Consider the following 12,274-nt stretch of genomic DNA (forward strand, 5'->3'; position numbering starts at 1 on the left):
CTTAGATTTCTTCAAATAAGAAAAATAGCTAGCTGAAAATAAGCTTCGCGGACTTATTTTAAGCAATAAATTAGTATATTTAATCTTTAAAAAAGTTTTTTTTTTTTGTCAGAAATGTTCTTAACTCATTCACTCCCAGCCATTTTCACCGGAGCAAGGCCCTTCGCTCCCGGCCGTTTTACTGGATTTTGACCGATTTTGCAAGGCACAATGAAAATTCTGTTCTATTGCTATATAAAAATGGAAGCCACCAAAAGAAAGATTAGACTCTCTTCTTTCAGCAGAAAAAAAGTTAGTTCATATCTTTTTCCATTCTTTAGACATGGATTAGAAAATAGCTTAGTTTGAGCAATTTTCCAATTTCTGATGAAAAAACTGAGAAAATGAGCTTTTTGTAAAAGAATACATTTCAAACATAACTTTGACTTTAACACAGCTATTTTTTGCTTTAGTAACATCCCAAACATCTGAATAATGTTTTCCTTTTACAAAATAAAACAACACGACAAATAGAGCTTTTGATAGCAAAGTAACTATTTACCCTCATCGGCGCCTGTCTCATAAAGATGAATTTTTTGAGTCTCTGCGGGCTCTGCTCGCGAGCAGCAAGGACTCAAAGGCATTGTCCGCTGCACTAGTGGTCCCAGTCGTTCTGCTTGGTCGTCCGCTGCCTGGCATCCATTCGGTCATTTTCCGCCGGCGGCCCAGCCGTGCGGCTTGGCCGTTCGTTGCAGTTGAATCGGGTTGCGGGTCTTACCAAATGCGCTACTGCCCCCCAGTGGCCAGTTTTATTACTTTAAAATGGATTTTCAGCTTTGTGCTTTGGAGCTAAATTGAATCAGAACCCAGAAAAAAAAAGAAAAGAAAAAAAAACCCATAAAAGACGTATAAATACGTCTTTGGGACACTGGAACAATTAAAAATAGAATGTATTTATACGTTTTTGGGAGCAAATGAGTTATTTGTAGAATAGATATTGTCTAAAACATTTTTGAAAGCAAATTTTCAAAATAACATCTAAACAATAAAAGTACATCGTGTGATCGATATCTTTAGATGTGTGATGGCCCTTTGCCTCCACTATACACTGCACATTTATAACATCTTAATCAGATTATTTTTCTTAAATCTATTCAAATAATTTTCTCCATCTTGTTTTGAGTGTTAAAGACTATTTAACACATTAATGCGTGAGATTTTTCCATTTACTTGGTGTAAATCTTACTCTGTTCTTATTAAGCCCATACATCTAAAAATTGGTCATTTTTTATCTAAATTAAGAAAAAAATGGTTTCAAATTATGTTTTGAACAATATCTATTCTTGAATCAGGAAAATTTCTGACGTTTCAAAGCTTTTTTTAAGATTAAATGTACTAATTTCTTGTACAAAAAAAAAAAAAAAATTGTTATGCAGTGTTGTTTTTGGAAGCCATTTTAATTTTCGTCTTAGTCTTTTGGCCGAAAATACTTATTAGTCAGAACAAAAACTAGACACATTTTGAGATGACTAAAATATGACGAAGACTATATAAGTATTATTGTCCAAAACACAAGAGTAAGATGGAAATGAAACGGCTGCCAAAAATAACACTGACAGCAGTGAACTATGAGGAAAACTATGAAAAAACTGTTGCTTACAGAAAGAGCATTTATTATTGTGAGCAGATTTTTATCAATAACATCTGTACAAAGACTTGCCCTACATCACATTCGTAAACTGCTGAGGGAGTAGCCTAGATTGGAAGTGATGGCTGATGTAGTATCTACAAGCTCAGTGTAATTCAGATCCTTTTCCAGCATTCAGCTGTACTACAAACAAAATTGTCTGGTCTCAATGGACCCTAGCAAGCAGATTTGCTTGTCTCGCTGCCACAATGACAATGTAGGGTTGGACGGTTTGATGAGTTTATGTGTCTGCGTGTGTGATGTTTGCATGCACTACTGCTATAGTCCATTTGGCACAAAGATGACAGGTTTGGAATGCCTAACGCAACACTAGAGTCAAAAGAAAGATCCTTCATCTTGATTGTAAAATGTGGCGGCATTTTAGGAAAGAAAGAATCGAAAGCAAAGATTCATTCACAATTTTGAATGGACTAAATAGATGAAAATTCATAAATGTAGCCCATAGCAAGACATGCAACAATTACCAAGCTACAGGTATATACAGTGTATCACAAAAGTGAGTACACCCCTCGCATTTCTGCAGATATTTAAGTATATCTTTTCATGGGACACGCTGACAAGATGACACTTTGACACACTGAAAAGTAGTCTGTCTGCAGCTTATATAATAGAGTTGATTTATTTTCCCCTCAAAATAACTCAAAATATAGCCATTAATATTTAAACCCCTGGCAACAAAAGTGAGTACACCCCTTAGTGAAAGTTGTCAATATTAACATACAACATGTTAACTGTCAATATTTTGTGTGGCCAGTAGGGCTGGGCGATATGGCCTTTAGCACGTATCACAGTAAATTGAGCAGGTTTACCTCGATAACGATAAGTGACGATAAATTCGCCCAAGCGGACTATTATATAATTTGAAAATCTGAATCAATGCATAAAATACAGATTAACTGTTTCTCGTTGATTTATTTACCAGCTTTCAATTTTATTTAACAATTGTACATCCAGACTAAACATTAAGTGTATTAAAATATTATAAACAATAAGAATTCAAGTACGAACATTTATAACAGCTTGTATGGCTTGAACAATGTCATTGGCAAAATCAATATGTCATTGTAGCTGTGGCCTGGCTACCAGTAGAAAGCACTGAAAGCACCCTCTCTGGAAATCGTGAGAACAAGGGAGGAGAGCGGGTGAAAGCCCGTCTGGATGCCACCAAGAGTCTACTTAATGTCGGATGAAAGTTTGGCGAAACTTCCTTAAGCCACACTCCATCACGTTTGCTTGTAGTGTTAGCCGCAAGCGTTAGCCTACCGGGCTTCTGTTTGTTTGGCTTCCTGATAACCACGTGACTCCATACGTAAGCACACTGACTGCTTTCTTAAAGGGGAATGAACATAGCCGAACAACACAGCGTCAAAGCGGGATGAAAAGACTATATTTTCTTGTTTTATTAAATTACCGAATTTACCGACATGGTCAAAATTACGTCGGTCATCGTGAAGAATTTCGGTACCGGCAAATTTTCGGTTTACCGCCCTACTCTAGTGGCCATCGCTATTATCCAGAACTGCCTTTACTCTCCTGGGCATGGAGTTGACCAAAGCTTCACAGGTTGCCTTTGGAATGCTCTTCCACTCCTCCATGACGACGTTGCGGAGCTGCTGGATATTTGAGACTTTGTGCATTGCCGCCTTCCGCTTGAGGATCCCCCAAATATGTTCTATTGGGTTCAAGTCTGGAGACATGCTTGGCCAGTCAATCACCTTTACCCTCAGCCTCTTCAGTAAAGCAGTGGTTATCTTGGAGGTGTTTGGGGGTCATTGTCATGCTGGAACACTGCCCTGCGACCCTGTTTCTGGAGGGAGGGGATCATGCTCTGCTGCAGTATTTCACAGTACATGTTTCCCTCAATGGAATGTAACTCTCCAACATCTGCAGCACTCATGCAGTCCCAGACCATGACATTCCCACCACCATGCTTGACTGTAGGCATGACACACCTATCTTTGTACTCCTCACCTGGTCGCCACCACACATGCTTGAGACCATCGGAACCAAACAAATTAATCTTCGTCTCATCAGAGGATAGGACATGGTTCTAGGAATCCGTGTGCTTTGTTGACATGTCTTCAGCAAACTGTTTGCCGGCTTTCTTGTGTAACGTCTTCAGAAGAGGCTTCCTCCTGGGGTGACAGCCATGCACACCAATTTGATGTAGAGTGCAGCGTCTGGTCTGAGCACTAACAGGCTGACCCCCTACCTCTTCAATCTCTGCAGCAATGCTGACAGCACTCCTGTAACGAGTCACATGACATTTTGGAGGGAAAATGACAAGCTGTACTCAATTTGGACATTTAGGGATGTAGGTAGTTTCTAAGGGGTGTACTAACTTTTGTTGCCAGGGGTTTAGATATCATGGCTATATTTTGAGTTGAAAATAAATTAACTATTATATAAGCTGCACACAGACTACTTTGCAGTGTGTCAAAGTGTTATTTTGTCAGTGTTGTCCCATGAAAAGATATACTTAAATATCTGCAGAAATGTGAGGGGTGTACTCACTTTTGTGATACACTGCAGTTAATGAGAAGACGGTTTAGAAATGCACTCTCGTTTAAATTAAGCAAACATTACTGCTTATTTGCCTGAAGGTGAAAAAGGCTTCATCAAGTTGTACAGTATTTTTTTTGTAAATTGAGCTACTTTCCAAGGTGAAGCAAACACAGCCTCTGTAATGAATTTGAATGAACTTATTTTCAAAGGACAGATTAAAAATTGTGCACAAAACACAAATATTCTTCAACAGCCCACAGTCGGCTGTAGACTTCTGTCAAAGCTACTTCAGACAGAATTAAATCTTTTTATTTGATATTTTGACATTGAAATATGCAGTTTTCATTTACTTTTGTTTTACATCTCTGTTTTCCATTGAACTAGATGATAGGCAAATAAACCACTTGCACCACCTACTCTGTGTTTCCTAAATGGATAATTTTGCATGTGAAGATCTTTGTTTGAAAGATTACTATTACATGACAGAGTGTGAACAGATGCCAAAAATACTTTATAAACAATATTTTAATAAGTTTATAAATATTTAATGCATGTAGCAGTGGGAAAATGAAAATTCTATAAATTCAGAGTTGTCAATAACGGCGTTAGAGTATAACAGCGTTTCTAAAAGCGTTATTTATTTATTTTTTTTAGTGAGTAATCTAATTAATTACTTTTCCCATCTTTGCAACACATTTATCGTTACTGAGGATGTGAAAGGGCACGTTACTACAATTTGGTTGAATGAAGGACGAGTTGTCGACAGTTGATTTTGTCACACATTAGCCGTTTTCTGCCTGGAGAGAGCAGAGCAGGAGGGGGAATGAAGGGGGTGGGGACGCCGTTGGAAACGCGATGACAATTGGCTAGGAGGACGTATCATTCCCTGCATCACTGCACTCTCTGGTAAACACAACAAGACAACGATAATGGTGACAGGCCATGGAATTTCAACGGTAGCATTCTCAAACAGACACTAGTTGTCAAATTAAAGGCAAGAATCAGTCTTTTTACCCACAGTTATGTTATTGGGTATTGTTTTTTTATACTTGAATTTTTTTTTAGTATTTAATCTTGTTATTTTATGGAATATTTATGGATAGGGTTCTGCTTATCTTGCAGTAGGCATATACAGTCATGTGAAAAAATTAGGATACCCCATTAAATTTTCAGTTCTTTATTAAGACGTATAGACCCTACTCACCAACGTCACAGAATGACGTGTCGCTGTATCCAGCCGCCATATTGTCCGTCATTGTTTATCCGTATTCTCAATGGTTTCAATTTGTCGTGCAATTTATAGTGCAATTCATGGAAGCCCCGGTGCTTTCAGACGCTGTAAACTCATTGGATGCGTTGCATAAAAGGCGTTATGTGGAAAAGCTTTAGTCTATCCATTCGCCAGATCCATATTTGATGCCTAAATCGATATTTTTCGACCCGCTGTCTTCGCCCTCTCTGCCTGACATCTGGTACCCTGATATCTACAACTATCTTGTCCACACAAAATCAGCCTATTCTCACGAAAGTTTGAAAAACGTTAAGAGCAGCACTCTAAGCAACATTACCCCGTGTGACCCTTTACTTCCAATTTTCTAAAATGGCGACAATCAATAAAAAAAGTTGACTGCGATGGCCGACGCTTCAAGGATAGGTGGATATTGGACTATTTCTTCAATAAAACACGCAACAACTGTGTCTGCCTCATTTGCAAAGAGACAGTCGCTGTTTTCAAAGAGTTCGATGTGACGCGATAATGATATTACTGAACAAGACACGCTGACATGTACGACAACATTACAGGGAAGATACGCAGCGAGAAATTATAGCAACTTGAAGCTAGTTTAATTTCACAGCAGCAGTATTTCGCAAGAGCCCGAGTGTCGAAAGAGAACGCCACAAAGACGAGACTGTTGAAATTATGAATTAAAAATAATAATAAAGCAAATGTGACACACAGAAGGGCTTGCTAAAATTTGTTTAAATATCTTGTTTTATGTAAATCAGCAAAGGTAGCCCCCCACATTTTTACCACACCAAATCTGGCCCCCTTTGCAAAAGGTTTGGACACACCTGTTTAACTGATGATCCGTAGACGAGGCCAGCTTCTTTCACTTGGTACTAGCTAAATATTATTCAAAATGTAATGATGGTGGAAGAAATAAGCACTTGAATTTGAAACTGTATGTTGTCGGTGATTAGCCTCGCAATGATCTTAATTGTGGTTGTCAGCGCAAAACCCTCTAAATATATATTAAATGCATCTTACCAGATATAAAATGACTACTACATAATCTGTGGTAATCGTTTGGAGCCCAGTTTTCTCGTCGAATTGCAGCAGTGCATCTCGCTCTCCTCTCCGGGTCTCTCGGAATAAGGTAGAACTTCAAGTCTCTCCGTCTATCTTCTCTGTTATTGCAACCAACCGCTACACACGCCTTCACCATTTTGATTATTAATGTTAACGAGCAGAAAATCACGCCATAATAGGAGGAATTTACGTAGCGGTAATGCGTCAACACGATGAGTTGACAGACAATATGGTGCGGAGGCGTGGTTGTGACGTCATGTGAGTAGGGTCTATTCACATATCAATCAATGTCTGATCTTGTTTTTCTTTATCTCTGGAAAAGGAAGTGTTTTAAATGTAAGTAAATCACATAAATGAACATTGTTTTACTCATTAAACCAAATATATCTACAAAAATGCATATTCTAACTGAGGAAAAAGTTAGGACAACCTACCACCTAATACCTAATGTTTCCCCCTTTGGCTGAAATAACTTCAGCGAGACGCTTTTTGTAGCTATTTACCAGTCTTTGACATTGGTCTGAAGAAAGTTTGCCCCACTCCTCAACGCAGAATACTTTCAGCTGTGAGATGTTTGAGGGGTTTCTTGCATGTTCAGCCCATTTTGAGTCACCCCACAGCATCTCAATGGGATTAAGATCTGGGCTTTGACTCGGCCATTCCAGGACTTTCCATTTCAGCCAGTCCTTGGTGGATTTACTGGTATGTTTTGGGTCATTGTCATGTTGCAGGGTCCAGTTTCGCTTCAGCTTTGATTTTTTCCATAGATGATCTCACATGTTCCTCAAGCACCCTATGATACACGATAGAATTCATGGTGGATTCTATGATGGTGAGCTGGCCAGGTCCCGCTGCAGCAAAGCATCCCCAAACCATGACACTTCCACCTCTGTGCTTCACAGTTGGTATGAGGTTCTTTTCCTGGAATGCTGTATTGGGTTTATGCCAAACATGTCCTCTGTTCCGGTGTCCAAATAACAAAATTTTAAATTCAACTGTCCAAGGAACATTATTCCAGAAGTCTTCATGGTCTTAGTCTACATTCCCTCTTGCAAACTTCATTCTGGCTTTCCTGTTCTTCTTGGAGAGCAAAGGTTTCCTCCTTGCACACCTCCCATGAACGTTAAACCTGTGAAGTCCCTTTCTGATTGTAGAGGCATGCACTTTCACATCAACAGTAGCAAGAGCTTGCTGTAGGTCCCGTGATGACATTTTAGGGTTTTTGGAGACTTCTTTTAGCATCTTGCAGTCTGCTCTCGGCGTGAACTTAGAGACAGGACCGAGGCATCTTGGCAGTTGTTTTGAATGTCCTCCGCTTGTAGACTGTTTTCCGGATAGTGGAATGGCTGATTTTATATTCTGTAGAGATATTTTGAAATCCCTTACCAGACTCATAAGAGCCTACAGTCTTCTTTCTGAAGGCATCAGACAGCTCCTTTGATCTCACCATGGTGTTTTCTCTCACTTCAACAGTCAAGGGCACACCAAACTAAATGTGAGGTTTAAATAAGGCAAGCCTCCTTCAAAAACACTGCGTAATGATGTTCTAATCATGTGCACCTGATGTGATACACCTGTTTGTAATTTTATCCATTTTAAGTGGGATTGAATGTGGGGGTGTCCTAATTTATTTCTAACCAGAAATTCCATTTATTTAAAATTTAATTTTACAGAAAGTTATAAAAAAATATTTTTTCAGTTTCAATTGTTTAATTCTATTACTTGAATCTCTCAAGATTTTTTTAAAAAATTGATATTAAATATCCATATGACCAAATATGTTAGAAATCACACAAGCTTCCATAGGTTGTCCTTATTTTTTCCATATGTACTGTATCTCACACCCACTGAGAAAAAAACAAGTCATTCCAACCACTGGGCGTCTGTGTAACCAGGCGTTCAAAGTCAAGTTGCGAGCAGCGTGGGAGCAATGGGGTAAGAATGGCGAACACAGCTTTACGAAGACTGGGAAGTATCGCCAAGCGAGTTACGCAACAAGTTGCGAATGGATTGTGGATGCTTGGGCTAAGGCGTCTCCTTGCACTGTTGTCTGTGCTTTCGCCAAAGCCGGCATCATTTCTGAGGAGGAGATGCACGGCAAGGAGACTAACTCTGACAACGATGAGAGGGAACCTGTAGTGTTTGATGGGGACCTTGCTACGGTGGCTGAGAGGTGTCTGGCAAAATGCAAACTCCAAACACTTTGCAAATAGAAAAAAAGCACAAATGCAAATTGCCACAACACGATCCCCAATTCCTAAAGCTAGATTGCAAATTGACAAAAGCACAAACCCCGCAGCATGAATGCAAAAGGCTCGCAGCACAACAGCAAAATCACCCAACACAACAGCGAAATCCCGCAACACGACAGCAAGAGGATGATCCAGAAGTCAAAAAAAAAAAAAAAAAAATAAGGATGACACTTTGTGAACATCTCTACAGACCTCCATGAAGTGGCCGCCCCATCAGACGCAAATTTATATAAAAATGATGTCCATCATTTGCGCTGTAAAAGTTTTGTTTGTGCTGCTTTTAGAGATATTTACAATTCTTTTATTCATTTCGAGTGGGGACGTCACTCGCAGCTGTTCCTTAGCTTAGCTCCCGCGGCTAAGGGAGCGTACCAAATCGATCAATAACAGAGGGGTGTCCCAACAACTGGCACGATCATAACACAAAAAAATTCGGGTCCATTTTGAAGTAAATTGGGGGGCTTGAGATGTTAATTTCGAGTGATGACGTCACTCTAAGCCCCTCATTTACTCCAAAATGGTCCCGAAGCGTTGCCATTCGTTTAGGTTAGCATAGTGCTAGTTGTTCATACACCCCTTTGTTATTGAAAGAGTTGGTACGCTCCATTACCCGCGGGGAGCTAAACGAGTGACGTCCCCATTCGAAATTAATATCTCAATAAAAGCATAATACTGTATCTACAAAACCTAGCTGACTTCCGGGTCATCCTCTTGCCGTCGTGCTGCGAGCCATTTGCTGTTGTGCTGTAAGCCATTTGCTGTCGTGTTGTGGCAATTGGGGTTCGTGCTTTTGCCAATTTGCAATCGCGCTTTGGTAATTGGGGATCGTGTTGTGGCAGTTTGCGTTCATGCTTTTTTCTATTTGCAAAGTGTTTGGACTTTGCATTTCTCCTGACATCTCTATGCCACTGTACCTTGCACAGCTGCTCAATTCAGATACAGAAGATGAGGACTTTGATGGATTTGCGGATTGATTAAGATTCATGTGAGTACTTTAATTATTATATATTTTTATATATTTATTTTTTAATTTTATTATAATTATTATAGTTTTGCTCCCACTGCCTTTCTAAAAACAAAAAAAAACAAAAAAAAAACAAAAAAAAAACAAAAAAACAAACGCTAGTGTGCATGCTAGCGCGCACACTAGCACGCATGTAGGGTTGCCACCTTTCAGAAATAGAAAGCCCAAAGCCTCACGGGCGAAAAAAGGGGCATCCCCAAAACTCCTAAAATGCATAGAAATGTATGTATTTTTAGATGAGAAAACTGTATTGTGCACTTTGTGGGCATGGTTGTCGGCACTGAATCCGGTCACGTGATGCATTGACAAGCACAATTTCTTAAGGGAATGTTCCAGGATAGCAGGATACTTCCAGCAGCTGACTCGTCTGCATTCTCTATGAAGTCCAGCATTTTGTTGGTGAGCCCAGACTCTGGACTGAAGTACTGGACAGCAAGGGGAACATCTTCCTGCTCAATTTATTCGAGGCATCGGTCAGTATGGAAAATGGGATGGGTGACGTTAAGATCTTAAGCACATCACCCACTGCCTTTGGACCCAGAACTTGTTTCAACAGCGCCTCTTGCTTGTTCTCCCCAAAGTCCTTTTCTCTATCATTTTGGAATCACATAAAAATCTTCTGATTGAGCCTGTGTCCACAGTCAGCACTATTGTTGCTCTGGCTGGCTATGTTTTACTGTGTGGTATACCTGTGTCACCTCAGCTGCAGTAATTTAAAGGGTAGGAGTGGGATGATGTCAAATTCACTATTAATCAATCAATAGATAGCATATATTTGCAGTAGGACTATTTATTCAGTGTTTATTTGCTGTTAATCAATTAGGAATAATTCCAAATGAGTAGCATTAGTTAGCATAGCAAAATAACATGTTCTTTATGGGTAAATAAATTCATTTCATATTGATTGATAATAAATGCATGTTTCCAAAAAAAAAAAAAAAAAAAAAAAAAAAAAAATCAACATTCCTAAAAATAATCAACCATAGTAGCAACTGAAATAGCCTAGCTATGCTCCTATGAATGCAAGATGTATGAAGGTAAATATAAATATAGCCTATATGTTATACATATGCAAGAGCATAATAACATACCAAATCAAGCTCAGGGGATGTTTCAGGTACAAAGAATTGTGACGAAGGCTCTTCTGGGATCTTATATTCTGTTTGTGGAGGTCCCCTGCAGCATGCTGTTTTACACTTCCATGAGACACTGCTAAAACTTTCCTGCCTGCCTTGCAGTTCGCGTTATAATCATCATCAGTGACTCTATCGAGCCACTCAAGTCTATTTTTTGGAGACATTTCCCCTTTTGAGGATGACGTGGGGTGTCCTGAACTTCTAATGTTGAAGAGACATGTTAGTTTTGAAAACGCGCGGGGCGGTGCACTGAGCAGAGAGAGCGAGGTAACTAGGTAACGAACCCGGAAGTGGCGCACAGTGCAGGGCAGACAGCAGCGGGCAGGCAGATAACTATCTTGCTGTCCTTAATATTTCCTGCCCTTTTTGTTCGTTATTGTTGGCTCAGTGGTCACTCATGAGCGCAGGTGTTTGTGTGTGACAGACGTCCATGGGCTGGGCGCACCGCTGCCCGCCACGCAAGAGCCGCGGGCCGCGCGGGGTCGACCCATGGGACAATTGTGAAATAACTTAACTTAAATAACAACTTTTAATTCCCAATTACGGAACGATTACGTATTTCAAGGGACGGGTGGCAAGCCTACACGCATGCTAGCATATGTTTTCATGCGCCCAATAATGCGGTGCGACTTGTGTGTGTGTTAAATACTAAAATATCACTCGAAAATGAGCCTGAGCCTTTTAATATGGTACACCCCTTGTTCGCGAAAATACAGTAATATTTTGCCTCATCCCTCTCTTCACCAAAATAATAAAAAAAAAATCTTAGAACCACTTAGACCAATCCCTATTGTGCATGTCTTTGTGCGTTTTTACCACTGAGCAGCGGCTGGTTGCGTCTGTACGCGGCGGGGAGGGGCCCCAGTCGTTCCTGCCGTGTGTTGAGGACTCTGCCAAGATGACCTGTGTGGCGTAGGCTGCCTACGGTCACGCTATGAAGGTACACAGGCTCTATTAAGTGGCTCAGCAACGCGCCCTGCAGGCCAAGAATATTCCACCTGCACACAGAGAAAGGAAACAATAAGGAGCATTTTATGTTGATGACATGGTGAGGTTGATGGTGTGGAGCGCTGGTAGAGGGACAGCAAAAGTCAGGGGGGGTAGTTAAAGTAAGAAAAATGAGGAAGGGAGAACAAGAGGGCCCAATTTGAGAGCCTCAATGACAGGTAGAGACAATTTGATCGTTATCTTGATGTGGGACGTGATGAACAACATCTGCTGGACTGTCAATAAACACAAACACACCATTTTCTCCTGGTTAGAGACACAAACCATCAGCAGCGCCGACAACAACAACACTGCCACAGGTCAGTGCATCAGCATTCATTACCGCAACAACACATTAGCATGCGCGCATTT

The 12,274-nt window shown here is 40.2% G+C and overlaps 1 protein-coding gene across 4 annotated transcripts in view; it reads right to left on the reverse strand.

Annotated features, from left to right (window-relative positions):
- Positions 1-12,274, reverse strand: part of adarb2 (adenosine deaminase RNA specific B2 (inactive)) — a 615,589-nt gene that overhangs the window by 24,759 nt on the left and 578,556 nt on the right. For all 4 annotated transcript variants that reach the window (XM_057823819.1, XM_057823822.1, XM_057823821.1 and 1 more), the window contains one exon: positions 11,732-11,913. In XM_057823819.1, the coding sequence (XP_057679802.1) occupies positions 11,732-11,913 (182 nt within the window). The remainder of the gene's footprint in view (positions 1-11,731; positions 11,914-12,274) is intronic.

Source organism: Corythoichthys intestinalis, chromosome 20 (genome assembly GCF_030265065.1).
Source record: "Corythoichthys intestinalis isolate RoL2023-P3 chromosome 20, ASM3026506v1, whole genome shotgun sequence".
NCBI classification, from domain to species: Eukaryota; Metazoa; Chordata; class Actinopteri; order Syngnathiformes; family Syngnathidae; genus Corythoichthys; species Corythoichthys intestinalis.